The sequence below is a fragment of the Acomys minous genome (genome assembly GCF_964271855.1).
Source record: "Acomys minous genome assembly, chromosome: 16".
NCBI lineage: Eukaryota > Metazoa > Chordata > Mammalia > Rodentia > Muridae > Acomys > Acomys minous.
This window is the reverse complement of record NC_140498.1, coordinates 27,019,935-27,047,660: the sequence shown is the minus strand read 5'-3', so window position 1 is coordinate 27,047,660 and position 27,726 is coordinate 27,019,935. Positions and strand designations below refer to the sequence as shown.

Here is a 27,726-nt window from a genome sequence, read left to right as displayed (position 1 = left end):
ATAAACAGCAGGATCAAGACATAGTAACCCTGACTATATGGTCTCGTAGACTGTGGGGAGCATGTCGGGGGAAAGGATATGAAGGCTTAGGAGATGCAGGCTGAGGAAGCACAGCTTAATGGATTGTTCTGGTAGGAGTGCAGAAGTCTAGAATGCTGCTAGAAAGATGACACTAGAGCCCAGGCGCGGTGGCGCACACCTTTAATCCCAGCACTCGAGAGGCAGAGGCAGGTAGATCTCTGTGAGTTCAAGGCCAGCCTGGTCTCTACAAAGAGAGGTCCAGGACAGCCAGGGCTACACAGAGAAACCCTGTTTCAAAAACAACAAAGATGACACTAAGGACCACTCCCAAGGTTAGATCAATTCCCAGCAACCACAAGGCGGCTCACAACCATGAGATCTGGTGCCCTCTTCTGGCATGCAGGCGTACATGCAGGTGAAACACTGTATACATAATAATAAATAAATCTTTTTAAAAAATGGCTTCCTGTAGAAGCATATGCTGAGATGTAAGTCTCCTCTCTCCTCAGGTCTACTGCCTGTATCCTTTACAAAAGTTATTACACTTCAGAAGCCTGGCATGCTGTGACGGGGGGCAAAACATAGTTCATTCAAAAACAAAGGTCCCAGGCTCCATATCACTTAAGAATACAGACTTAAGACATCAAATATATTAATACTTCTCAAATACTTAGGTCCATGACTGGACAAACAACCAATTCTTGTAAGTGGGAAGCGAACCTGTAAGTAAATCATCTGCAAGGATCTTCAAAGTACCTAACTTAGAGATCCGGAGGGGGCCCGGTACTCATAAGATTTAGAGCCTTTCAAATTCTGGATACTGAATACTAAAGCCATTAGAACTAAACAGAACTGGTAATAAAGGAGGCCTAACAATAAATACTTAACGAGCTGGAAGTGGCTCTTCTAATTAAGAGACCTAATAACTGTCACAATAAAGTACAGATGCAGGGTATACTTTCAGAGGAAAACAATGGTGTCTTCTAATACCAAGAAACACCAACTACGCATTAGTTAAATTAGTCTCCCGCACACACATAAATGCTTTATTAATACAATGTACATAAACTATAAAGGAGTAAGAAGTTTAAATATCTGCATCATAACAAACAGGCGGCAATTCAACATCCAGGGTGGAGAGAACGCTGGAAGGAGATTGCAACAGATCTGGAGGAAGAGGAATTTCACATTAGGTCTCTGCAAATCCTTTATAGGCATTATCCATAACAAACATCAGAAGCTCCTTTCATCCTAAACTCATTTATCTAATGAATGTCTCTGTCTCTGTCTCTGTCTCTGTCTCTGTCTCTCTCTCTCTCTCTCTCTCACACACACACACACACACACACACACACACACACACACACACACATTTCTTAAATGTGGCGGTGGCCTCAGACCTGAACTCCATCAAGAAGCAGGTCTTTAAAAAAAAGTATGTGAAGCTACTTGATCTTTCAAGCATAAAAAAAAAGTCTCATTAAATCATAAAATAGGTCTGGCCTAGGCAGAAGCACTCTGACGGTGGCCTCCGAACACCAGTTCCAACTAAAACCTTAAGCTTTCAGCAGTGAAAAGGAACTGTCTGTGCACTGCAGCACTGGTGCCCTGGCCCTCAGTTGGCCATGGATGGAACTTGGAATGCCTGCCCAGTCTCAGTTACTATAGACTTCAACTCACAGCCAAAGAAGCTGTATTTTCAACTTTTACCTTCTGCTGTGACCAAAGGCTGATCAGGACTCCAGAATAACTTCTTTTGGGACTCAACCATAGTGACTGAGCAAAGTTATCACTGAAATTTTGCCCCTGTACTTTAAGCTGCACACAGGCTCACCTGTGGGCCTCTGTTGCCACAGCAACTGCATCCCCCCCCCCCCGGCCCAACCCCCCAGTGTTAAGTAACAAGCTGCTTTCAGCCCTTCCAGGGAGCACTGGCTCACTCACTAGACTCCCAGGGTAGAAAGGGTGTCTTCAGGGGCGAAGGGGGGTCCAGGTGCAGCAGCTCCTCGCGCCCCCGCTCCTCGTTCAGGATCATGAGAGGCACTCCACTCAAGGGGAGGTATGCAATCTGGTGCTCCTCAGGCAGGTCAAAGTTCTCAAAGTCTGTCACAGAGGGACGCAAGCAACAGTGTGATGCTCCCAAAGCCCAAGTCAAGGCGATGGAAGTGAAGTACATTAACCCAAAATATTCTCCACCTCCTCTTGTAATTTAAAGAATAGAGCCAATTTAACAATAGCCAGTGAGATAATAAAAGTTACTGCCCTGATGTTGGGGGTTGGTCTGGCGCTATAGATTCTAGTGCTGATTTTGGGCCCACAAGATCTGGTTGCCACCCAGAGGAGTGCGGCCTCAAGTATGCTGGTCTTTTGTTATGTAAACCTTGCTCTCCCTAATTTAAAGTGAATTGGTTTATAAAGTTGCTGAAGCCTGTAACTGGGCAGAAGAGAAGTAGGCAGAGCTTAGGTTCCAGAGCTTGGGGTCTCAGAGGGACCGGGAGGCCAGGAAGAGGGAGAGGAAGCAGAAAATGTAGCAGGAGGAGAGGAAGCCAGAGAGAAGGAAGTAGCCATGAGACACTACAGACTGTGAGCACAGGGCCAAGGGGGCTGGCCTGATGGAACAGAAGCAGCCCAGACAGGTGCGATTATGGCAACTAACATGGGGTGTTTAGTTGCTAAATAGCAAAATAGCTTAGAGGGTTGATACCTGCCTACTTGCCGCTCTTTAAAACTTTTATAAATCCAAGAGGTCATTGTTTCAATTATTTGGGAACTAGCCAGCATAGAGAAGCCCTCCAGAGTCTAATGTCCCACCCACAACACCCTAATGTAAATATTACTTTTACTACACTCAGCAAAAAGTATAGTTTTAACAACTCAGCTCTTGAAGTTTCCTTAATAGGCTCTGTGATACAAGTATGGTGGTACATGGCTATAATCCGAGCACTTAGGAGGCTGACGAAGGTGCATCAGCATGAGTTTGAAGCCACCCTGAGCTACAAAGCAAGCCCTGTCAAGAATTCTGTAATAAAATGAGAGCCTCTGCACACCACAAGAAAATATGATGACCATGTTGATCTGCAATTATCTGAGTAGCAATACAAGCCAGGATTTTTTTTTCCCCTGAAAGACAAACTACAGTCAAAAGAATGCATTTGTCCTATACTCTCTCAAGGAATGAGGGAATTTATCATACTTCAAAGAAATTTTTGTCACCACTGACAGAACTCAGAAATATGAAAAAGAACTGTGGAACACAATTAACAATAATTACACCACATGTAATAACATGACACTAATTTGAATTTTATTTTATATTACTTTATACTTGGCCTTTTCCTTTTTGTTTTGTTTTGTTTGTTTGTTTGTGACAAGGTCTCTCTACATAGGCCTGGCTGGCCTTGAACTCAAGAGATGTGCCTGCCTCTGCCTGGGATTAAAGGCGTGTACCACCAAGCCCAGTTACACTTGGCCCTTTCTGATGACATCTGTGTGATACCAAACACCGTACCTTCATGGTTGCATAATGAGACACAATATTTGGACATCTACATCTTTTTTTGAGACAGGTCTCTCTACAGAGCTCTGGCTATCCTAGAACTTGCTCTGTAGATCAGGCTGGCTTTGAACTCACACTATGATGACCTTGAACTTCTGATTCTCCTCAACATCTTTGCTCCCGTGACCAAAGGTCATACCCTGGCAAGTGATTCCACCTGAACAGGACTATTATTTCAATGTACTCTGGGTTCCGGGCTCAGACAGTCTCAGACTGTGGAGCTACCCACTAGTCCCATGGAGCCACAGTCTAAGAGATCGCACACCCAGGGCCTTCCCACCATACCAAAGACATTACCTAGAGGATTGAAGGGGAAGAACTTTTCTATTTCTGGGTAGGCATCATCAGAAGCAGGAACCGGGCCTCGTGTCTTAGCAGGCTTCTCGGTGGTCTAGAAAAACCCAAGAGAAAAAGCACCTGGGCGAATGACCGGAACTCTTGCCACCTGCATGGTACTGTGAGGTTGGAGGGCCTCTTATTTAAATGACAACATCACACTTTTAAAAGCAGTCATACATCTTGGCTTTCAGGATTCAGTGTAAACAGAAGGAGAGAAATGACTCCTGGAAGTTGTCCTCTGACCTTGACATGCACGTTATCACATGTGCAGCCCTGCCTTCCCCATACAAAAGCTAAGGGGCTGGAAAGATGGCTCGGTGCTTAAGAGTACTTGCTGCTCTTACAGAAGACCCACGTGAGTGCCCAGCACCCATCCACAGGTGGCTCGTAGTTATCTGTAACTCCAATTCAAAGGATAACGTCCTCCTCAGGCACATGGGACACTCACTTATTATAGCATACAGGCAAGCATCCATGCACACAAACTAAGAGTAAGTTTGTTTGTTTGTTTCCTAAGTGAAGCCAAAAATTTTAGCGCCTATCCACATATATTACCAAGAACGCTGAGCAGGGTTAATTCAAAGCTAATCAACTAAGCTGTTGAAACCCAACAGTGGAGAAAAAAGGCTAGAGGCACCGCAGAAAAGTAGCTAATCCTGGAAGTCATTTTTATCTTATAGAAGTGTGATTTTTCTACCACTGTTACCTAAATTATTTAGCTGGCTAATACTACAAGCTTGTGTTCCTGACATACATGCAATTAAGCAACAGCAAAATATAAGTGACGCACTCCTTTAATCCCAGCACTTGGGAGGCAGAGGCAGGCAAATCTCTGAGTTCAAGGCCAGCCTGGTCTACAGAGCAAGCTCCAGGACAACCAGGGCTACACAGAGAAACCCCGGTTTGAAAAATAAAACAAACAAACAAACAAAAATCCGAAGAATTACCAGGCAGATACTCAATAGCATAGAGAAGCCTGTGTGCTCTTGATCATGCCCCATATATGTGTATGTCAGAATTGGAGGGGGTGGGGGTGGGGGTACCCGTACCTCAGGCTGGCCTCCAACTAACCCATGCCCCAGCATCAGCCTCCCAAGTTGCTGGGATCGCAGGTGTGTACCAAGGCTAGCTAAGTACTTAACACATTTGTTAAGTGGCTTCTAACCAACTGCTTCCTGGTACTACTTAAGAACAGCTGAGCAAAATCAGCATTCCTTATTTCTTTTCTTTCTTTCTTTTATTCCCTCCCCCCCCCCCTTTTAGGTTTTTTTAAGACAGGGTTTCTCTGTGTAACAGCCCTGGCTGTCCTGGATTCACTTTGTAGACCAGGCTGGCCTAGAACTCACAAAGATCCACCTGCCTCTGCCTCCCGACTGTGTGTGTGTCACCTCGCTCTTGAGAGCTGCAATCTCAAGGTGCTGAGCGACTGAAGTAGCACAGCATGACCCTCCTCTGTTCACCTCTACTCAGAGGAAGAAAGCCGCTAGGAAGTTCATTGCTAAGCATCAGAAGTGCTACAGCGGGGCTTAAGAAGGCTCAGTGGTTAAAAGTACTTGCTGCGCTGACAGGCGTGGTGGAGCACGCCTTTAATCCCAGCACTTGGGAGGCAGAGGCAGGTGGATCGCTGTGAGTTCAAAGTCAGCCTGCTCTACAAAGGCAAGTCCAGAACAGCCAAGGCTACACAGAGAGGCCCTGTCTCGAAAAACAAAATCAAAAACAAAAAAGCACTTGCTGCTCTTCCAAAAGAGCTGGATTCCGGTCCTAGCACACATGTAAGGCAGCTCAGGACTGCCTGCAACCCCAGTTCCACAGGACTGAATGCCCTCCTCTGGCCTACTCAGGGGCCTGCACACATGTAGTATTCATGCACACAGGTAGATACACATGCATGAATACAAATAATAATCCTTTACAGTGATAATGTATGTACACATGTGCCATCTTCACAGCCCGCACTCACCTTTTTCACAGTCAGGGTCGGCTGTTTTTGTTTGAGGGGCCTATTAGTCTTCGCTGGCTTTTCTGTAACTCTGTTGACCGTTCCCAAAGCCTTTCTGCTGCCTTTAGGAAAGGCTGGAGCATTGAACACTTTGCCAACTTGTGGCGTTGAAACCTGCAATTTCCCATCTAAGGCCTTGACTGTTGAAAAAAAAAAAATCATAAGAATATTAGGGGCTCAGTGGGTAAAGGGGTTTGCTGCCAAAACTGACAACCAGAAAAAAATAAAAAAATAAAAAACCAAACCAAAACAAAAAAACCCTGACAACCAGAGTTCAATCCCCAAAAGCCCACACAGTATAAGGAAAACTGACTCCCACAGGTTGTGCTCTGACCTCCACAGCCACACCATGGCAGGTGTGTGCCTGCACACATACCCAAATAAAGGTAATATATTGTTCTTAAAGATCTGCCCATATAGCAACTCGTTGACTTGACCCAATTCTCACCCACAAACCTGTGCTTCACTTTTGGCAGTGGTTTACCACACTCTTAAAGACCCTCATTAAGACAGTAAGCATAAAGCCAGGCACTGTGGCACATGCCTTTATTCCCAGCCCTTAGGAGGCAGAGGCAAGTGGATCTCTGAATTCAAGACTAGCCTGATCTATACACCAAGTTTCAGGCCAGTTAAAGCTACAGAGAGGGGCTCTGTCTCCCAAAATTAAATAAATAAATAATAAGTGTGTGTGTGTGTGTGTGTATGGGGAGGGACTGTATGTATGTATGTATGTATGTATGTTTATGCATAGAGCCTGGGGACATAGCTTAGTAGGTAGAGTGTTTGCTTAGCATTCCACCCCCAGCACTGCATAAGCCAGGCACAGTAGCCAAGCCTGTAATCACTGCACTGCACAGGTGGAGGCAGAAGGATCAGAAATTCAAGACTACCCTAGGTTACCAAGGGAACTTGAGAGGCCAGTCTGAACTACATGGCACCTTTTCTAAAAAAAAATAATGAGATCATAAGCATGAAAATATATCAAACCTGACTCTAATGAACCACAAAGTACACTAAATGCTAGGAGCCCCCAGACCACACCCATAATCCATTCACAGCACCTGCGTATTCGAGGCCGTCAGTACTTACCACCAGAGCCCAGTTTCAAATCATCCTTAGATGCCAAACGGCTGCCTGGTTCTTCATTATCCTTCTCAACAAAGATTAGAGTAGCCATCCTGGGTTACTCTAGGGGAGAGACCTACATATTAGATACTGGCCCAGGGGAAGCAGCAACAGAGACCAAACTTTACCCAGGGAACTGGCTGATGCAGACGCCAACAGGTTTAATCCAGATCTTAAATCTTCAAGCCAGGGTCAGAAACACTAAACTCCTACACAGAAGTCTGTTTAAGTTGACACCCATCGAAACTGTCTCCCGCCTATATTCTCAGGACACGGGAGGAGGAAGCAGGAGGATCAGATGTGGGAGGCTGGGCCTTAGCTACATAACAAGTTCGAGGCCAGCCTGGGCTGCTTGAGACCCTGAATTGGAATGGGCAGGGGGAAGAAGTAAAAATGAAACCAGCGTCGCCGTGGGTCGAGGACGCCAAGAGCGCCGGTAACGCGGCGCCGAGTAAAGCTCAGATCCCGGACCCTGCCTCAGTCTCCAGTTCTGTGTCTGGCCCGCCACGCCACCCAAGCTTACCAACGACACCCTCACCGGAGGTGCGGTCGCCGTCAGACTCACCCAAGACTGCGCCACCAACGACCCGGCACGCCGCGGTTTAAACCACAACTCGCGCCTCAATTGGTCCATCCGCGAGGAGGCGGGGCCTGAAGTCTGAGAACCAATGAGAGCAACCGAAGTTTTCAGTCGCCGCCCCCATCCCACGTCTTTCTCCAAGGAATTAAGAAAAAAAAAATTAGGATCCATACACTGTCCAAAACTCCTGAGAGACTTTTGGCTACCCACAATATGGACCCGGGAAGAGGCACTGGCCCAACAACAAAAATGTCGTTTCGTTACTGTAAACTTTAACGTGACCGAGGTTGTCCTTGAACTCTACATAGTAGATGGTGGATAATGACCATAATAAATTCCTAACCCTGCTTCTGGTGCCCCAAGGACTGAATTACTGGCTGTACCACCACTTTAGGCTTGCTTTTATGTTTCTGGCTTTTTGGAAACAGTCTCTTACTACACAGCTTAGGCTTGCCTGGAACTCACTGGCCCAGAAATGCTGGGATAAGAGGAGCCAGAGAGGATTCTCTAGGGGACAGGTTTACACATTCCATACCAGCGTTTAGGGAAAACTAAAAAGGATAAGTAGCGACCAAACTTCATCCAGGACACACGAGCACAAAAGCTTAACTAGAGAAGCCAAGAGACTTAATCTAGACCTTTAAATCTTCAAGTCAAATAGGGAGGCACTAAACTGCTGAGGTTTGGGGGTGAGGGGAGGCGGGGACAGCTATCAAAACTGGAGCGATGCCTTGGCAGTGTGAGAGAGCACTTGCTGCTCTTGAAGAGGATTCTGCCTGTCCTGGAATGCACAATGCAGACCAGGCTGGCCTTGAACTTAAGAGATCCTCCTGTGTCTCCTGAGTAATAATTAATTTCTGCTTTTTTTTTTTTTGAGTACTGTGGAAATTAAAAAAATCATTTGAGAGCCCAGGCTTTCCCATTGAAATAACCACTGTTAATAACATTGGAACTATCCCACACACCCCTTTTCCTGTGTTTGATTACATTTAGTTAGTACAGAAGTTTCTCTGTGTGTTTGAGCACTCCCTATAGTGGTGGGCCAATTCCCACATCAGCAGTTTTGCGTATTCCCGAACAGATTCCAAAGTTCCATGATACTGGGTTACCTGTGCAAGGATTTTCACCCATTTCCGCCTGCTGGGTATTCGGATTCTTTCTAAAATGGCTGTGACGGCCTGCAAAGTCCTCACTCAGCCCTACAGAGCCACCAGAGCCCCTGGTGTGTGAGTGGTGGGAGGTGGATGCAGGGAGCTTTCCATTACACTAGGAATAAAACAGCAAAAATTCATGTCAAATCCTGCATCTCATTCGCTCTCTTTGCTTCTCCCCCTCACTCTAGACACGCAGGGATTCCTCTGTTTCCTCAGTACCAAGAGATTCTGTTTAGCCTTGGAATCTCTGCATAAATAATACTAAATGCATCTTGTTTTTGTGAAATGATATAGGCATAAAATTTGGTGCTGATAAAATTTAAGGAATTTACATTTATTTTTAATATATATATACATATACACACATACATACACACATGTATGCATGCAGAAAGAGTGAAATAGGTAACACTATAAAATGCAGGAATGCTTTTTACATTTATAATTAGGAATTTTCAGGGCTAGAGCTATAGCTCAGCTGATAGAGGACTTGCCCAGCATGCTGGGAGAACATACATCCAGTGAAGTCAGACAGGAGAATCAGAAGTTCAAAGTTGTTCTGTGCTACATACAAGTTCAAGGCCAACCTGGGAGACCAGAGATAGAAGGGGAGGGGAAGGGGATATGATCCCTTAAGAAATGAATTATGAAGCCAGGTGTGGTGGTACAGACCTATAATCCCAGCACTCGAGAGGCAGCAGAGACAGGTTCACTCTGAGTTCGAGGCCAGCCTGGTCTATAATGCTAGTCCAGGACAGCCAAGGCTACACAGAGAAACTCTGTCTCAAAAAAAAAAAAAAAGAAAGAAAGAAAGAAAGAAACAGGAGGGGGGAGAGAGAAATGATTTATGTGGAGCCGGGCGGTGGTGGTGCACGCCTTTAATCCCAGCGCTTAAGAGGCAGAGGCAGGTGGATTGCTGTGAGTTTGTGGCCGGCCTGGTCTACAAAGTGAGTCCAGGATAGTCAAGGCTACACAGAGAAAACTTGTGAAACCTTTTGAAAAACCAAAAAAAGAAAAAAGAAAGAAAAGAAATGAATTATGATTAGAATTATATCAAAATACATTTTCCCCCAGAGATACTTTTGTGGTCATGATGTTAACAGCTGTCTGGGGGCTATGTAGATGGATGGGAGGATGTTTGCCTAACATAAGGAAGGCCCTAACCAGGGATCAGGAGGAGGAGACGATATGTAAAAACTAAAGGCAAGAAAATGGCCAAACTATTTTCCTAATGTCAACTAAACTCTGTTCATCCAGAGAATACAGAAATCAGATCTAAAATTAAAGGGAGAGAAAACATCTGAGGAAAGACTTTATAGCTGACAGTAAGCAACTAAGGGGAAATGAGCACATAATTGTCTAATTTCAACTAAAGAAAGAAAAATACATATGAAGTGAGACAAAGGAAACAAGCAGATACTAGCAGGAGAGTAGAATCAAAATTTTAAAAAAATAAGTTAAAAATTAAGAAAAATTGCCTGATGGTGGTAGCCCTCACCTTTAAATCCCAGCACTCAGGAGAGAGACAGGTAGATCTCTGTGAATTCAAGGTCAGCCTGGGCTATAGAGCTAGTTTCAGGACAGCTACACAAAGAAACCCTGTCTTTGAAAAAGAAGAGAGAGAGAGAGAGAGAGAGAGAGAGAGAGAAAGGGAGGGAGGGAGGGAGGAAGGAAGGAAGGAAGGAAGGAAAAAAAAAGAAAAATAATAATCTGGGTAGATGAACCAGCAGTTTGATGTGTGTGAGTCATTCCATTCCAGTTGGGGTAGAAAACTATTCCCTACTCACAGAACTACCTCAACACATCAGACTGGGGTTTGTCTTATTACACCTCCTTAAATCTGTTTACAAGCAAAGTGATGTGTCTAATGAATATGTAACTCAAGCTTCCTTTAAATTCATTCAACAAATATTTACTGGACACAATGCTAATCATCAAAAGAAAGAGTCTAACTCTAGGAAGTGAAGAATAAAGACAACACACACACATACACACACACACACACACACACACACACACACACACACACCTCACTTAAACCTTTCCTGCTCCTTCTATGTCCTGTTCTTTTTATTCCCTTGAACTGTTATTTTCTCCCTGAATCTCCTTCTAAATTTTGTTTCTTCATATTAAATCACCAGCACACAAAAGTTTTGCTTTCAAAAATAGATTTGTATAAATTCCTACCGTTTCCATGAGGACATTTTCACATTCCTTGAGAGGTTTTCTCCCTTCCCGCCAACAGGAAATATTGCTTTTCCTGAGGTCCTATCGCAAATATAAATTATATAGCCACCCTGCCTTTAAAAGGCCAGTGCTTTCTTAGTAATGACTTTCTTACACCAGCTTCGTGATTCCCACTTGTTACTGGGGAATAATGTACCCGATTGACAAACTACCCTCACGTTTAATACAGAGTCCTTAGTTAGCACAGGTTTCTCCTAATCTAGCTTTACAAAAAGCTCTAATCCAAAGATGGTATCTGCCTTCTTGGTCTCTCTCTTCTTGAGAACTCAAGCCTTAGGGAAGATTCCTCCTTCTTGCCCTCTGAGTGAGTCATAAACTCAGCTGACCTCTGATCTTCCTTCAGCTGCCTTGAAAAATCAAAATTACTTTTAAATTGCTAACTTCAGGCACTTAAAAGTTCTTTAAAAAAAAAAAACTATTACTTTAGGTTCTTTGACTGAGGTGGGGATGTTAGCTATATTCATCTATATTTGGAGAGGAATTCATGTGGGAGGAATGTAAATAACCACAAGACAACACAAAGAAAAATTTCCAGGGAATGGCTCAGTGGGCGAGGGAGCGTGGTGTTCTTGCAGAGGCGCCGGGTTGGGTACTTAAGGTGGCTCGCGGTCACATGTGTATTTCCAGCTGCAGAGGATCTGACACTGATGATGTCCAAACTCACACACCTCAAATATAACATAATTTTTAAAAGATTAATGTATTTACTTTATGTATAAGAATGCACTGTACATGTGCAGGCCAGAAGAGGGCATCAGATCACATTACAGATGGTTGTGAGCCACCATGTGGTTGCTGGGAATTGAACGCAGGACCTGTTGAGGAGCAGACAGTGCTCTTAACCACTGAGCCGTCTCTTCCAGTCCCTAACGTAAATTTTTAAAAAGAAAAATCCCTACCAAAAATCACTTTTTTGTGGGGAAGGGGGGGGGGTGGCGCTTGGTTTTGATTTTTGGAGACAGGGTTTCTCTGCATAGCCTTGGCTGTCCTGGACTCGCTTTGTGGACCAGGCTGGCCTCGAACTTGCAGCGATCCGCCTGCCTCGGCCTCCCAAGTGCTGGGATTAAAGGCGTGCACCACTACACCTGGCTCTTTGGAGGGATTTATAAAAGCTGTTTGTATGTGAAAGGGTCTTACTATGTCACTGCCAAGAAACTCAAAGATCCACCGATCTCTGCTGGGATAAAAGGCCTGCGCAATCACGCCGACCTTTTGGGTTTTTTAGTAAATATTTTTGCTAAAATTCTAGTGTTCTAGAAAGAACAGCGGGTCCCTGAGCGGAGCACAATCTGCATGGCCATCACATTCCCGCAAGGTGCCCAGCAAGCCACTGGCACGGAGGGTCGCCTCTGCTAAAGAAAGAAAGGAGGGAAGGAAGAAAGAAGGAAGGAAGGAAAGAGAAAGAGAAAGAAAGGAAGGAGAAAGAAAGAAAAAGAAGAAAGAAAGCAAAGAGAGAGAGAAAGAAAGAAGGAAAGAAAGAGAAAGAGAGAGAAAGAAAGGAAGGAGAAAGAAAGAAAGAAAGGAAGAAAGGAAGAAAGAAAGAAAGAAAGAAAGAAAGAAAGAAAGAAAGAAAGAAAGAAAGAAAGAAAGAAAGAAAGAAAGAAAGAAAGAAAGAAAGAAAAAGAAAAAAAAAGTCCGAGCCTAACGCTTGCTAATGCGCATGCGCCTTTTCCCGGAAGTTATTGCGGGGCTGCCGGAAAAAGGCAGAGAATCCGGAAGTAAACATTACCGGATCGCAGCGTTCCCGGCGGATAGTTTTGGAGTGCCCTGTGGCGGAACTGGGTAAGTTAGGATTCAGCGACTGCGCGGACGAACTGGGGACTTAGGGGAGCGGGCATTTCCTTCCGTGAGTCCTCGCGGTGACGATCCGCCGTGGGACTGTGGCCCGGGATACAAGCGCCACCCTCGCGTCCAGCCGGACGGCGGCAGAGTCCTCAAGGAAAGAGGCCTGGCCGCTGTGGGCCTGACGTTCTGAGCAGCGCTTATTCAAGCTGATCCCTCTGTCCCAAAAAGAACGCCTTTGATGTTCAGTTTTGTCGTTTGATGGAGATGATCTTATTTTGCGGAGATAATGTGAGGGTCAAATTAGAATGTTGGATTCAGTGAGTGGGAGTCGTTTCTGTTCCAACCTGTAGAAAATAGGACCCTCCGCAGTGCAGTGTAACCTAACTACAACACTTGGGCCTATCTTAATGTTGAGTGTGGCAAGTCCAGTGTCTGTTGAGTGTATCATGATTTAAAGGGCCAACAATAAAGGCAGGCTTGGGTTTGAGATCTGTCTTGTTGTCTGAAGGTGTTAGCTTTCCCAGACTTGCTTCCTCGCTGTAAAATAGGGTTGTTGTAAAGATTAGGTGATGGTGTGTATGGTAAATTAAAGAAATCGTAATTGCTAAAATGAAGACGATTAAATCTATGACTGCCCTCTTTTTGCCTCCCAGTATACTTAGGCTTACTACCTATTTCTAACATTTCTGTTTTCGTTTTGTAAGTCTATCTTATTTCAGTTGTGTGTCTAAGTAGGTGGTTTGGGTATGTGCCCTTGTCAGTTCATGTACAGTCTTTTTGGAACCCCTGGAGCTGGAGTTACACACAGTTGTGAGCCACCTGCTGTAGATACTGAGAGGTGAACTAGGGTCCTCTGCAGGAGCAGTAGGTGCTCTCAACTCCTGAGCCATCTCTCTTGCCCCACACACAAACTTCTAGAGAGAACCAGGCATGGTGGTGGCACGGGCCTGTAAATCTAGTTCTTGGGAGATAAAGGCAGAATCACAGAGATCCACCTGTCTCTCTCCTGAGTGCTGAGATTTAAAGGCGAGGGCTACCACCACCAGGCAATTTTTCTTAATTTTTAACTTATTTTTTTTTATTTTGATTCTACTCTCCTGCTAGTATCTGCTTGTTTCCTTTGTCTCACTTCATATGTATTTTTCTTTCTTTAGTTGAAATTAGACAATTACGTGCTCATTTCCCCTTAGTTGCTTACTGACAGCTATAAAGTCCTCTTTCTTCAGATGTTTTCTTTCCCTTTAAATTTAGATCTGATTTCTCTATTCTCTGGATGAACAGAGTTTAGTTGACATTAGGAAAATAGTTTGGCCATTTTCTTGCCTTTAGTTTTTACATATCGCCCCCTCCTCCCGATCCCTGGTTAGGGCCTTCCTTATGTTAGGCAAACGTTCTCCCACCCAGCTACATAGCCCCCAGACAGCTGTTAACATCATGACCACAAAAGTATCTCTGGGGGAAAATGTATTTTGATATAATTCTAATCATAATTCATTTCTTTTCTTTTCTTTTTTTTGGGGTTTTTTTTTTTTTTTTTTTTTTTTTTTGGCTTTTCAAAAGGTTTCACAAGTTTTCTCTGTGTAGCCTTGACTATCCTGGACTCATTTTGTAGACCAGGCTAGCCTCAAACTCACAGCAATCCACCTGCCTCTGCCTCCCAAGTGCTGGGATTACAGGCGTGCGCCACCGTGCCCAGCTATAAATGTAATTTTAAAATGCGAAGAAATCCTCCTTTACAGGTACTTTGAAAGACTAGGACCACATGAGATTAGAGACTGGTGTTTAGTGCTGCAAGGACCCAGTTTTGATCACAACACCACAGAAAGTCTGAGAAGTAAGAGGGAGGAAAAGTAAAGGCAAGAGAAACCCTGATAAAACTCACAGGTGTATCCTTAGGGCAGGCTCCAGCAGTCGCAGCGGGTGTGTTCCTGAAGGCCTCCGTTGCTTTAACAATCCCTCCTTTTTTTAGAGGAAGTCGGGTCACCATGTCAGCGGCAGCTGTGGATACGGTTAATGCCACACCCCTGTCGGGGTCAAAAGAGATGAGTTTGGAGGAGCCAAAGAAGATGACCAGAGAAGACTGGAGGAAAAAGAAGGAGCTAGAAGAACAGAGAAAACTGGGCAATGCTCCTGCAGAAGTTGATGAAGAGGGAAAGTAAGTCTTTTCTTGCATTGTCTGTTTAAATCCATACCCACCTTTGTTTTGGTAGGAAACTGCCCTGTACTAGTTGCAGAATTTTTATTCTTCTTTCTTATTTTATCAAACTCGTATGTATATGGTTTAGTAGCCAAAAAAAATACCAAAGAGCTTATAGTGAGTAGCAGTTACCTTTCATTACCTTTTCTCACTCCCCATTCTAAAGTGGCTACTTTTATATCCTTTTACTTTGAATTTTTAACGTCTATGAATAATAATCCCTGTGCGATCAACTGGCTGTGGACCTAGTTTAACTTCAGCTGTGATAGATTGAGCTCTCTACTTCCTTCTTGCCTTCCTTCCTCTGTCTCCTTTCAGCTGTACCTTTAGTGTGAGCATCTTACTTAGAAAGTTCCTCACTTCTAACTCTTCTGTTAATGGAGGCAGTGACCCTCTTCCCACTCCCATCCTACTGCAGGACTTCTGCTCTCCACCCCTATGCCACTACCTTTGTGGTTAAAATGCTGTTTTCAAACTTTCCTGACAATTTGACTTAAATTTCATTACAGAGACATCAACCCTCATATTCCTCAGTATATTTCTTCAGTTCCTTGGTACATTGACCCATCAAAAAGACCCACTTTAAAGCATCAGAGACCACAGCCCGAGAAGCAGAAACAATTCAGTTCATCGGGGGAGTGGTACAAGAGAGGAGTGAAAGAGGTATGTGGCACTCTGTGTGTTTTTTTTGTGAGTGGAGGGGTGTGTGTGTGTGAGTGTGAAGAACTTAAGGACTTTTAATGTGACACTGTTTGAAGTAGGAAGACATTATGTGACCCTGTGTGACATTCACAGTGTATGCAATGTTAGTGACAGCCTTTTCTTACATTAGTGTTTTATTATTGAAATCCTTAAACTTGGTCATCTCAGGACAAGAGACTGCCTGGTCTGCTTTTAACAAATAAAGTTGTTCAGTAGACGAGATATTAAGAGTCAAGGTTTTTTTTTTTTAAACTGACTGATAAATAAGACATCTGTTTTGTTTTTCTCCTTCCGTTAATAGAATTCTATAACTACCAAGTACCGCAAAGGGGCATGTGAAAATTGTGGGGCCATGACACACAAGAAGAAAGATTGCTTTGAGGTAAGCTCAGCTCAAGCCTGTTGGGAAATTGTCAGCAAGCCTTTTGTTTTCTCTTTACCAGGGAACTTCTGTTTTCCTAAAATTAATCTAGTAAAATTAGTTTCACATCACCAAAATTTCCTGCCCAAAGAGACTAAATTAAAGAGACTAAAAAAACGCCACAGTATGTCCACACTGACTCTGTAAAAGTCACATGAAGCTTTCCTCTGTGCTGCAAGTTCTGAGGAAAAGACCTGCTGTCTTGCAGAGGCCGAGGCGGGTTGGAGCTAAATTCACGGGCACTAACATCGCTCCAGACGAGCACATCCAGCCTCAGCTGATGTTCGACTATGACGGGAAGCGAGACCGCTGGAACGGCTACAACCCCGAGGAGCACATGAAGATTGTTGAGGAGTACGCCAAAGTTGACCTGGTGAGCCAGTCCCTTGCTTGTCTACTTCCCTAGAGGAGATCCATTCTGCTGAGTCTCTAACGTGACATCGCTTTTTTGAGTCTTGGGGCACTGTGAAGTTGGTGCCGTTGTGTTTGTTATAGCAGCCTGTCTAATTCAATGGTGAAAACAGTGTAGTGGCCCTATGTGACAGCAGTTTCTTGCCCCCCTCCCTCTCCTTTTTTTTTAAAAATCAGTTTTCTGTATATAGAGCTAGCTGTCCTGCCACTTGCTATGTAGACCAGGCTGGCCTTGCCTCCCAAATGCTGGGATTAAAGGTGTGCACCACCACACCCGGCTGCAGCTTGTTTCTAAAACTGCTTTGTGGCGCTCTCACATACCCTGTAAGGATAGGTAACCTATTTCAGAAAACTGAATTGTATTCTAGCTTCAGTTTTTTGTTGTTGCTGCTGTTGTTTTTAAACAATGATTCTACCTTTCTACCTTCTAACTCAAATTCCTTCAGAACAGTGGTCTATTCTGCCTTTTTTTTTTCTAAAAAATTACAAATTATATTTAAAGATTATGAGTTTTTGCTTTGGGGGTCAGCTTCTATCTTGTTTTATTTTCATGGTTCATTTTTAAGGGTTACATATAACCCTGGCTGACCTCAAACTTCCCATAACCCTATAGCTATGTAGCCAAACATGTTCTACGTCTCTACCTCCTGGATACTAGGGACATGTGCCACCATGCCTGGCAAGATCGTAAGACAGCTCATAAAGATCTGGATTTCATGTTTTCCTGACCATCGAATACATAACAACCTGAGCCTGCCTGAGATTAGTCAGCTGGTATCTGGAGTCAGCCCCATCTGCCACTGGTTCTGGGGCTCACTCTCTGCAGTTACCATTGCTGCTGCCCGGCTCCCCTCACATCAGGCTTGTTCATGCAAGGGTATAACTCTCTAACTCTCTATGACCGGCCCCCCCCCCTTCCTCCTCTTTTCTTCTTTCTCTTCTTTTCTCCTTTCTTCTTCCTCCTCTTCTCTTCTTCTTTTTCTTCTTCTTGTTGACAGGATCTTCCATAGCCACATTAGCTCTACTGGCCATTTCTGAAAGCACTAAAATCACTCACTGTAAGTAGACACAGTCCTAGTGGCTATTTGGATGCTGTAAGTAAAATGTAAATGTCTCTATTTTTTTAGGCAAAACGTACATTGAAAGCTCAGAAACTGCAAGAAGAGTTAGCGTCTGGAAAATTAGTCGAACAAGCTGTAAGTAAAGATACAAGATACTCAGGCAAAATACTCAGACTCTTTAAAACAGTGGTTCTCAACCTGTGAGTCATGGCTCCTTTGTGGGGCGAACAAACCTTTCATGGGGGTCACCTAAGACAATTAGAAAGCAGATATTTATATTATGGTTCTTAACAGTTGCAAAATTATAGTTATGAAGTAGCAGTGACAATAATTTTGTGGCTGGGGTCACCACAACCTGAGGAGCAGTATTAAAGGCTCACAGCATTAGGAAGGTTGAGAACCATTGCTTTAAAAGAACGAAAGTAAACAAAACAAGGGTTCATATTACATGCCTCCACTTGGAAGGAATTGAACTTCCTGTCTCCATCTCCCAAGCACTGGACTTGCAGCACTGCATACACCCAGCCTTGACTCCTAAAATAGATTTATTAAGGCCTCATTAACAATATTAGCTATCATATATTTTAGTGACATGTGAAAAATAGAGGACCACCATAGAAAAAGACCCAAAAACCAGGTTTCTTTTTTTCTGACTTTTTGCATATGTGATGTTGAGGTTTGAGCCTAGGTTGCAGACATTCTGACAGCATTTTTTACTTGAACTTAATTTTTAAAAACTAGTGAGGTTTGGAGCCAGTGAGATAGCTCAGTGAGAAAAGGCACTTGCCATGTAAGCTTGGCAGCTTGTGTTTGAGCCCCAGAACCCATGAAGAGGTAGAAGGAGAAAATGAACGTCACAGAGTTGTCCTCTGACCTCCACATGTACACCAGGGCCAGTGCCGACCCACCAATAAAGAAAGAAAGAGAAAAGTAGTCAGGTGTAGAGAATGCGATGCATCTAAGACCAAAACAATGGAAATGAGTGTGTATTGGGTGCTTTGTTCATCTTAGTCTTCCTGTTACTTTGTATGGTTACAGCAGGTAGGAGGCTGGCGAGGTGGCTGAGTGGTGAAGAGCACTTGTTGCTCTTGCCGAGCACTTGAGTTCCATTCCCAGCACCCACATCAGGCAGCTTACAACTGTCTGTGCCCCCAGCTCCAAGCAATCCAATGTTCTCTTCTGACCTCGAAAGGAACACACACATGTACCCGCACACACAGACACCTACACATGAAAGGCATTCTGTATCAACAAAATCTATTTGTTTTCTGGTTTTATAGACACTAGTGAAATTAAGTGTTCACAATAGCATACTTGTGTCAGAATATATGCGCTTGGTACAAGTGAGAAATATGAGAACTTATGGAGTCCAAATGAAGAACCAACCTTCCCTCTCACCCTCCCTCCCTCCTCCAAACCTCCTCCCTCCCTTCGTCTCTTCCCTTCCCTCCTTTTCTTCAGTGCCAGGGTCCAAACCCAGAGCCTGGTGCATGCTAGGCACATACTGTACCACTCACTATAGCTGTTTATATTATATGTTTTTAAAATGCTAAATAATTGCTAAATTGGGTAAAAGGGATTCACAGATGATTTTCTTCTTTTTCTGATGCAGAATTCTCCAAAACACCAGTGGGGAGAAGAGGAACCCAATTCTCAGATGGTAATACATACTAGTCTTTTCTGGCTGCATGTTCCTTTTAGTTTCAGTGGCTCGTAGTAATTGTAGTCACAATCATAGCTTTAAATCACACGAATAAGCCTTTGTTTAAAGGGAGAGGAAAACAAGACTTCATTGCTGCCACTTTTGCTCAATTTTCCCATCCTCCACTCTTCCTTTCAGGAAAAGGACCATAACAGTGAAGATGAGGATGAAGACAAATACGCAGATGATATTGACATGCCTGGGCAGAATTTCGACTCTAAGAGACGCATTACTGTTCGGAATCTCAGGATTCGTGAAGATATTGCCAAAGTGAGTAGTAAGCCTTGTTGCTCGGCTTCAGCTTTGATGATAGTGCTTCCGCTCTTTCCTCTGCTTGTGCGGTGTCTGTGTGTGGTGTGTGTGGTTGGTGTGATGGCGGCACTCCGCAGGACGGCACCATCTGCTTCCCCCTGTACAGAAGTGTATACAGATGCTCAGTTGATCAGAAACTGCCCCTCTGCCCACTGAACCCTTTCTTGCTATAAATAAATGTTAACTGTCTATAAATATCTTGAATTTTTTTTTCTTCTAGTATCTAAGAAATTTAGATCCAAATTCTGCCTATTATGATCCAAAAACTAGAGCAATGAGAGAGAATCCTTACGCCAACGCAGGAAAGAACCCAGATGAGTAAGTATCCAGCGAAATTTAGGGACTTGCGCGCAAGGGAGTTAGTGCTCTCTACCTCAGCTTTGTGACTGAGTTTTTCTTAAAGGAAAGCACTCTCTGAGACAGCTTTTTCAAATCTGCTTACAGAGTGAGTTACGCTGGAGATAACTTTGTCCGCTACACAGGAGATACCATTTCAATGGCTCAAACACAACGTAAGTATTCCTTCTCTTCCAAGGCCTTTTATATAAGCGTTAGGGCTAAGGACCAGCGAGATGGCTGGGGGTGGTTGCCATCAGGCTTGGTGACCTAAGTTCTGTCTCAGAGTCTACAAGGTAAATGGAGAGAGCTAAGTTGTCCTCAGGCTTCTCATGTTATGTGGTATGAGTGCTCACATTCGCACACAGAGATAAATAAATGTAAAAAAAAGAAATTGGGGGTTGTAAACAGGCATGATATATGCCTATGTCCCTGCTGCTTGGGAGACCAAGGCAGGAGGATTGCCACATGTTTGAGGTACCTGTCTCAGAAAAAGCAAGCAGACAAGAAAGAAAAGAGGGAAAGGTGCTGTTAGTAGTTACTTAGGGGGAAAAAAATGGCACGCTAAGCTATGAACTCATTGAGATACTTTGAATTACTATAGTGTTTGCTTGGGAAGCCTACGACAAGGGGTCTGAAGTGCACCTCCAAGCAGATCCTACAAAACTAGAGCTGTTGTACAAGTCCTTCAAAGTCAAAAAAGAAGACTTCAAAGAACAGCAGAAAGAAAGCATCCTGGAAAAGGTACCGCTAAAAAAGGACTTTGCTTACTGCATAAGAAGCATTAAGCGAGAGCCCCTTCAAGCCCATGAGGCTAGGCCTGTCCTTCCACTCGCTTAGTTTGTTAGACCTTTGCCACAGTCATGCGCTCCCAAGGCAAAGATGTCTCTGACACTTGTTTGTAGCATCTGGTCCCTTGATACAGGGTTGCTCAAGTCTGCATCCCATAGACTTCCCATCTCCTAGCCCCGCACTCTAACGTGCTTACTTAGGGCCCCAGGGCGTAGCTACAGAATGTATGCCCCGCTGCACAAAACACACCTTTCCTTTCATCGCATTTGCTGGCTTCCCACTGGTGGAAGAAAATAACTCCAAGGATGGAGAAAATGACTCCATCTCTTGATGGGAGAACCAGTAAAGTCATGAGGCAAAGGATATCAGACATGAACCTAAAAAAGAGGACTTTATGGCCATCTTGAAACATACCTCACTTACCATATAACTAACAATGGAAACATCTTACTTACCTGGGAAGAACTGATGATACTTTTTTCACTGTTTCCTTAGGAAGGCTAGTTTAAAAAAATTAAAAGTTCATTTATTCTCATTGAAAATAAGCCCTTCCAGAAAGATTTGATATAAAAGTTTAGTTATAAAATACATTTAATGATGCGAATGTCCTTTAGTATGGTGGCCAAGAACACTTGGATGCTCCTCCGGCTGAGCTGCTGTTAGCCCAAACAGAAGACTATGTGGAATACTCCAGGCATGGGACAGTCATTAAAGGGCAGGAGCGGGCTGTCGCCTGCTCCAAGTACGAGGAAGACGTGAAGATCCATAACCACACGGTAAGTGCTCGGCTCCTTACTGCTGCTTGGTATAACATAATGGTTAGCCATTGCTTTCTCTTTTTTGTTGTTGGCATTTTAGTCTGCTTTATGAATTGTTTTCTAAAAGTGAGAAAAACGAGACGTATTACTGTATTCGCCCACATGCTCACCCAGAATCAAACATTTTTGTCTGTTGTACCATTTACACATTTTCCAGGTGTGAATGTACATTGGTATGTATAAACATGCGCGCACACACACACACACATTGTATTACTAATTTGGGGCAGAAATATTTGGAAATTGCCCATATAACATTGCACTCATAAACACTCTACCACACATCTTCTAAACTGAGAGTTCTAGATAGTCCTGCTACCCTGTGTGCCTCAGAGAGCTGATGTTAACTCCTCAGTCCAAGTAGCCTTACGCAGGCTATTTGTGCATGCGCATGTACAGAGGTTAAGTTAGTGGAGTTGGCTTCCTCCGTCCACTTTTAAATGTGTGTTCCAGGGATCCACTCAGGCCCTTCAGCCTTGTGTGGTAAGCACATTACTCTCTGAGCCATCTCACCAGCCCCTTCCTTCCTGTCTACAAACCTATTTGATACATATGTTTTGGGCAAGTCCAGTCAATTCTGTATTGAACATTTGGTGATGGTTGTGTCTTTCTGTCTCTTTTCAAGACAGTGGTCATTTACCACATTGGCCAATTACCATGTAAACTGCGCCCTGCTTTACATTTGGCTGTTTCCCAGTAGTGTCATGACTTTCCCCCTATTCCCCACAGCTCTTAAAGCAAAAATGGAGCTCCAAAGCCTAGATTAAGTAGAGCCTAAATATGTGGGCGAGAATGTGTAGTAGGTGATGGTGTATTTTTTTTGTGCATTACATCAAAAGCATGTATGTGTGTATGTATTTTCTGGTGCTGGGGATTGAACCCAGGGCCTCATATATGCTTAGCCATGTTCTGCCACTAAGCTACAGTCTTGACCCCATTTGCTGTAAACCTTAACTAACCAAACTTTTTTACATCAAGGATCAAAAACCGTATAACCTGTAGCTATACTGTGTCCAATAGAATGAGCCTGACAGACCTTACAAACTGTCAACATGATGTAGTTTAACAAGGCTATATGCACTGTTCAGCAAGAGCCACTTACTAGCAGTAAAAATGTAGGCTTAGGATGCCCCATACCTTAAGAGAAATCAAGTATACTAAATTTTTCATAGCCTCTTTTTTTTGTAGGTAGAGAGTGGGTGTCAGTTTATTGAGACCCAGTCTTTTACCATGTAGCCTCAGGCTGGCTCAAACTTGAATGTTGTTCCCTCTTCTGCCTCCTCAGTGATGGGATTATAGACATGAGCCATCATGCCTGGCTCAGGCTTTTGAAAATAGAACTTAGACCGTCATAATTATAATGCCAACTTCTCAACATTTGATGTTGGCCCTCTGTCTGTCTTCTTTTACCCAACAATGGAATACTTTTCTCTGAAAGTACATTCAAGGGGGCTGTATCATTTTATATCCTATCACATACTGTCTCTCTCTGCAGCACATCTGGGGATCTTACTGGAAAGAAGGCCGCTGGGGATACAAATGCTGTCACTCTTTTTTCAAGTATTCCTATTGTACTGGAGAAGCCGGGAAGGAGAGTGCTGTAAGTAATTGCCCTCTGGTTTTTCTTCTTGTGGAGGAGATTTGTAAGGGGGTGAGATGGGGTTTCGTGTAGGCTTGGCTAGCCGTGAACTCACTCTGGCCAAGGATCACCTTGAGCTTCTGAGTATAGCTACCACCTCCCAGATGCTGAGCGTATGCATGTGCTCAGGCCTCACTTGAGGCAATGTTAGGGATGGAGCCTGGGGCTTTGCAGGCTAAGCAAGGACTTTGCCAGCCAAGCCACACCCCCAGCCCTTGTCCTCTAGTTCTTAAAGGTATAAGACAGCCAAACCCTGCATAAAATGTGTCTTCTCATCTTCCACATTCTAACCTGTTCTTCAAATAATTCATAACTGTACTCTTCAACTCAAATTATATTTCTTTTCCCACAGAATTCAGAAGAATGTATTGTAAATGATGCAACTGGAGAGGAGTCTGTGAAGAAACCTCAGACCCTCATGGAGGTCAGTATGGAAGCCTCTGTCCTGAGTTGTTAAGTCCTGAGGGGGGTGTTGAACTTTGTACCAGAACTCTGTATTCACATAGTATTTCAACTCTCCCTGTCAGCTGCATCAGGAGAAACTGAAAGAAGAGAAGAAGAAGAAAAAGAAGAAGAAGAAACACCGAAAGAGCAGTTCCGACAGCGATGATGAGGAGAGGAAGCACGAGAAACTGAAAAAGGTGCTTTGTGACATCTAAATAGTAAAAGTGACAAGCAGCAGGGACCTTGGGGCTAATACTATCTATCATTCCTGCCTGCGAGGTTTTGAAAATGAGGAAACAATCCAGAGTGCGGATTGTTTGCCCAGGTCATATCAGTGGCAATTGCATGAGTCTGAGCATTAGTGTCTGTCTGTCTGTCTGTCTGTGTGTCTGTGTACCCATGCAGAGGTCAGAAGACAACTGGCAAGAGTTGATTCTGTCCTTCTGTCATGTGGAGATTGAACTGGAGTCATCGGGCTTGGCAGCAATTGCCTTTACCCACTGGGCCATCTAGCCAGCCCCTCAACAGAGTTTCTTTAACTGAAAGAAACCCATTGCAGAACATTTTGTGCTCTATAGAAATTATCAAATGAGCCAAATAGTAAGTAAGTAGCTGCAGCGGCACAGTACAGGAGCCAGCTCCTCTATTCTTTCAGATAGTGGGGTTTGACTCATATTCCAGGAGATCTTTCCTAGTCTTTGAACAAAAAGCCGTGTGATGCAGATGGGAGGTGCTTACTTTTCACATCTCGCCACAGGCACTGAATGCAGAGGAGGCTCGCCTTCTTCACGTGAAGGAGATCATGCAGATTGACGAGCGGAAGCGGCCTTACAACAGCATATATGAAACCCGGGAGCCCACTGAGGAGGAAATGGAAGCCTACAGGATGAAACGGCAGAGGCCAGACGACCCCATGGCCTCTTTCCTAGGACAGTAGAAACTAGTCAGGATCGGACACAAACATAGCATGTTCTTCTCAGCTCCTTGCTGACCATAAGTAGCAAATCCTCACCCGTCCTTTTGCTGCCTGACATTAATAAATCCTTCTGAAGTCTCAGAATCATTCTCCCGAGTCAAGAAACAAAGGAAGCAAGAAAGAGCGTGCAGTTGTGGTTAAGGTTAAAATCATCCATCATAACTGGTCACTCGGAAAGAGACTTTGACTCTCTTCCTCTCAAAAGTGTCTTGGGGATCCTGGCATGCAGGCTTACACCTGGGATGCCAGCAGCAGGGAGTGCTAGAGGCAGAGGGATCAAGAGTGAGCTGAGTGTGGTGGTGCATACCTGTAATCCTAGCACTCAGGAGATGAGACAAGAGCCACCCTCAGCTACATAGCAAGTTTGAGGCTAGCCTGCACTACATGAGGCTTTGTCTCAAAGTGAAAGAGTTTGAGGCTGTCCTAGGCTACAAAGCAAGATGGTCTCAAATTTAAATGAATAAATAAATTTAAAAAGTCATCTGTTCATAATTAGGCCTCCAGCTGTGTACTGGAGCACCATGTAGGTCCTCTCAAAGCCAAAGCGCCACTTCTTAAGTTGCTAGCAATTCCAGGAGTGACATCACTAGTCATTTAACTCCGTAACTGCAGTTATTTTGTAGCATTTGATTTTACCTTCTAAGGGTTTCTTGGTTTTAAAGAACGACAACAAATATTCTACCTTCATCTGCATCACCGGAGGGAAATCTGTGGAGCATGTAAATATCTATTGTCCCCCATAATCCAAATAATAAATCTATTTTCATTTGGTTGTTAAGTGTTGGATTTCCCTGTTTCCTTATACCTAAAACGCTTAGTTTTTAGTGGTCATCATTGACTGCTTCACACTTAACCTTGCTGAACATTTAGACATAGAAATCCCTTCTTGTATGACAGATTTTTTTTTACTACTGTATGCCATTTAATTCTTATCTTTGTAACAGTTTTAAAAAGATCTAAGACATCTATCTAGTCTTCATACCCAGCAAGTGCCACTTGGTAAAATTTGAAGAGCAGAAAAACCTGAAGATGAAGGTTCTTCAAGCACATCTGAAGGATGGCTTAAGGAGAGCTGATACCGCTGCATCGTCAGCCCTCCTTGCCTAAAAACATGGTAAAGACAGTGCTGACACATAATGATCTGAGTACTCAACAGCTGCTCCAAAATGACTTCAGGAGACTGTGTGAGGTCAGCATCTCACACAGGAGAAGAAAAGCAACTGATTCAAGTTACCCAATACCTAGGCATACAGGGTGTCAGCATTCGAGCTGAGATTAAAACTGCAATGCAGGTTTGTGGGAGTAGCTAAAGGCCTTCCTTGCTGTGCAAACGTGAGGATGTGAGTTTGAACTCCAGGGCCCGCAATAAAGAGAAAGAAAGCAGGCCAGTCAGATGCAGTGGTGTGTGCTTGTAATCCCAGCCCCAGGCAGAGACAAACACCTGAGGCACGAAGGCCAGCCAGCCCAGCCAAATCTGCAAATGCCATTCCAGGGAGCAACACCTGGGGAACCCTGACCTCTACACATAAGCCATGCTTATACCCATACATGCACCCCAAATTATAATGCAAATAGATCTGTGATCATAAAGGCAAAAATCGTGTTGTTCTACCCCTACCTCAACATAGGTGCTGTAACACAAAGTTGGCCATTAGTGTCTACTTTGTGTATTATCTTTTGTTAATAAAGATGTAATGAGAATACTTTGCTGTGAGTTGTCTGTGGTATTGTTCAACTGTTTGGATTACAACAGTGCTGGAGAACACGGGCTGACTTGAGTTTGTACAAGAAACTTTCAACATCCTTTATCAAACTTAAAACTCTTAAGGCAAAAAAGAAAGAAAGAAAGAAAAAGAAAAAGAAAGAAACAACAAGAAACCTCTCTGAGGTCTCATTTGCTCTTATTTTAGAAAAAAATCTAAAATCTATCCAAAAGCATATTACTGTTACACCAGAGGGGGTATAGTGCATAGAACAGTACTTGGATTTATGTGGACATGACCTTTGATTGTTGCTCTTCTAGACAGTGTCCCATGTAGCTCAGGCTGACCTCACAGTATGTAGTTGAGCATGAACATCCTACCTCCATCTCCTTCCCAAGTGCTGGGGTTCCAGATGTGCACCCCATGTGCCCTGCTTTGTGAGCTTTCATTTTGTTATCTCAGAAACACCTTTCCCAGTGTTGGAACTGTGCGCTGTAGCTTTCATATTATCTCTAATACAGCTCATGGAGCCACGATAATTGTATTTTACAGTTAGCACGTGTGCTTACCTCCAAACAGCTTGCTGGATTACTAATGGTCAAAGCATCGCAGTCAATAGAAGTGTCAGATCCAAATGTTGGCTTCTTCAGTTGTTGAGGCTTCGGTTTCTGGCTTAGATGGCTGCTGGTCTTTCTAGTATCTACATTGACTTTTAATAAAGTCTGTAATATGAGTCCATGGCATTTCCCAGGCTGTAGACAGTGGAAGTGCACCTGCTGGGCTTAAGCATGAGGACCTAAATTTGGATGCCAGTACCATGTAAGAAAGCTGGCCATGGGGCTGGAGAGATGGCTCAGTGGTTAAGAGCACTGTCTGCTCTTCCAGAGGTCCTGAGTTCAATTCCCAGCATCCACATAGTGGCTCACAACCATCTGTATCCTCTACTGCCCTCCTCGGGTGTGCAGACAGAGCGCTCTTATACATAAAATAAAACCCAGAGACACCACTGGCCTTTTCCTCCTGCCTCCATGCACAATTAAGCATAAACAGACACCACTCATGAGCATGTGTGTGCATTCACAAGCATAACTTTTAAATAATTTAAAATGGAATGTTTTCAGCCTGGTGTGTTGGCTCATAATCACAGCATTTGGGAAGTTGAGGCAGGATCGTGGCTTGTTTTACGTCACTCTGGGCTACTTAGGTTGTTCTAAGCCAACAAGCTTGTCCACAAAAAATAAAGAAGAAAGAAAAAGAAGAAAGAAAAAGAACGACAATAAAAGAGCCAAGGAGATGACTCAGAGTGTAAAGATGCTTGCCCAGAAAACCTGACCACCTGAATTCAATCTCCCCCCCACGGGTGCACATGCACACACGCACACAATTTGATCTTTGATTCTAGAACA

At 43.8% G+C, this 27,726-nt stretch overlaps 2 protein-coding genes across 4 annotated transcripts; one reads left to right on the top strand and one right to left on the bottom strand.

Moving 5' to 3' along the window:
• Nucleotides 1–1,035: 1,035 nt before the first annotated feature.
• Nucleotides 1,036–7,673, bottom strand: PTTG1 (PTTG1 regulator of sister chromatid separation, securin). Of its 2 annotated transcripts, none has more exons than XM_084761581.1 (6): nucleotides 7,606–7,673; nucleotides 7,005–7,103; nucleotides 5,877–6,055; nucleotides 3,875–3,968; nucleotides 1,966–2,124; nucleotides 1,036–1,188 (listed from the first exon to the last, which is right to left on the bottom strand). In XM_084761581.1, the coding sequence occupies exons 2-6, from the start codon at nucleotides 7,090–7,092 to the stop codon at nucleotides 1,109–1,111; spliced, it is 600 nt and encodes a 199-aa protein (XP_084617707.1). In that variant the 5' UTR covers nucleotides 7,093–7,103; nucleotides 7,606–7,673; the 3' UTR covers nucleotides 1,036–1,108. The 2 variants fall into 2 exon arrangements, with proteins under 2 accessions (XP_084617707.1, XP_084617706.1); XM_084761580.1 differs by having other exon boundaries at nucleotides 7,564–7,661.
• Nucleotides 7,674–12,244: 4,571 nt separating this feature from the next.
• On the top strand, nucleotides 12,245–25,395 carry SLU7 (SLU7 homolog, splicing factor). Of its 2 annotated transcripts, none has more exons than XM_084761205.1 (16): nucleotides 12,245–12,803; nucleotides 14,776–14,961; nucleotides 15,513–15,666; nucleotides 16,007–16,087; nucleotides 16,335–16,499; nucleotides 17,665–17,733; nucleotides 19,211–19,258; nucleotides 19,439–19,570; nucleotides 19,833–19,930; nucleotides 20,057–20,124; nucleotides 20,553–20,692; nucleotides 21,355–21,516; nucleotides 23,054–23,158; nucleotides 23,550–23,621; nucleotides 23,725–23,838; nucleotides 24,399–25,395. In XM_084761205.1, exons 1-16 carry the CDS (start codon nucleotides 12,676–12,678, stop codon nucleotides 24,576–24,578), a joined length of 1,902 nt encoding a protein of 633 aa, XP_084617331.1. In that variant the 5' UTR covers nucleotides 12,245–12,675; the 3' UTR covers nucleotides 24,579–25,395. The 2 variants fall into 2 exon arrangements, with proteins under 2 accessions (XP_084617331.1, XP_084617332.1); XM_084761206.1 differs by lacking the exon at nucleotides 12,245–12,803 and adding an exon at nucleotides 12,954–13,127.
• Nucleotides 25,396–27,726: the final 2,331 nt, after the last annotated feature.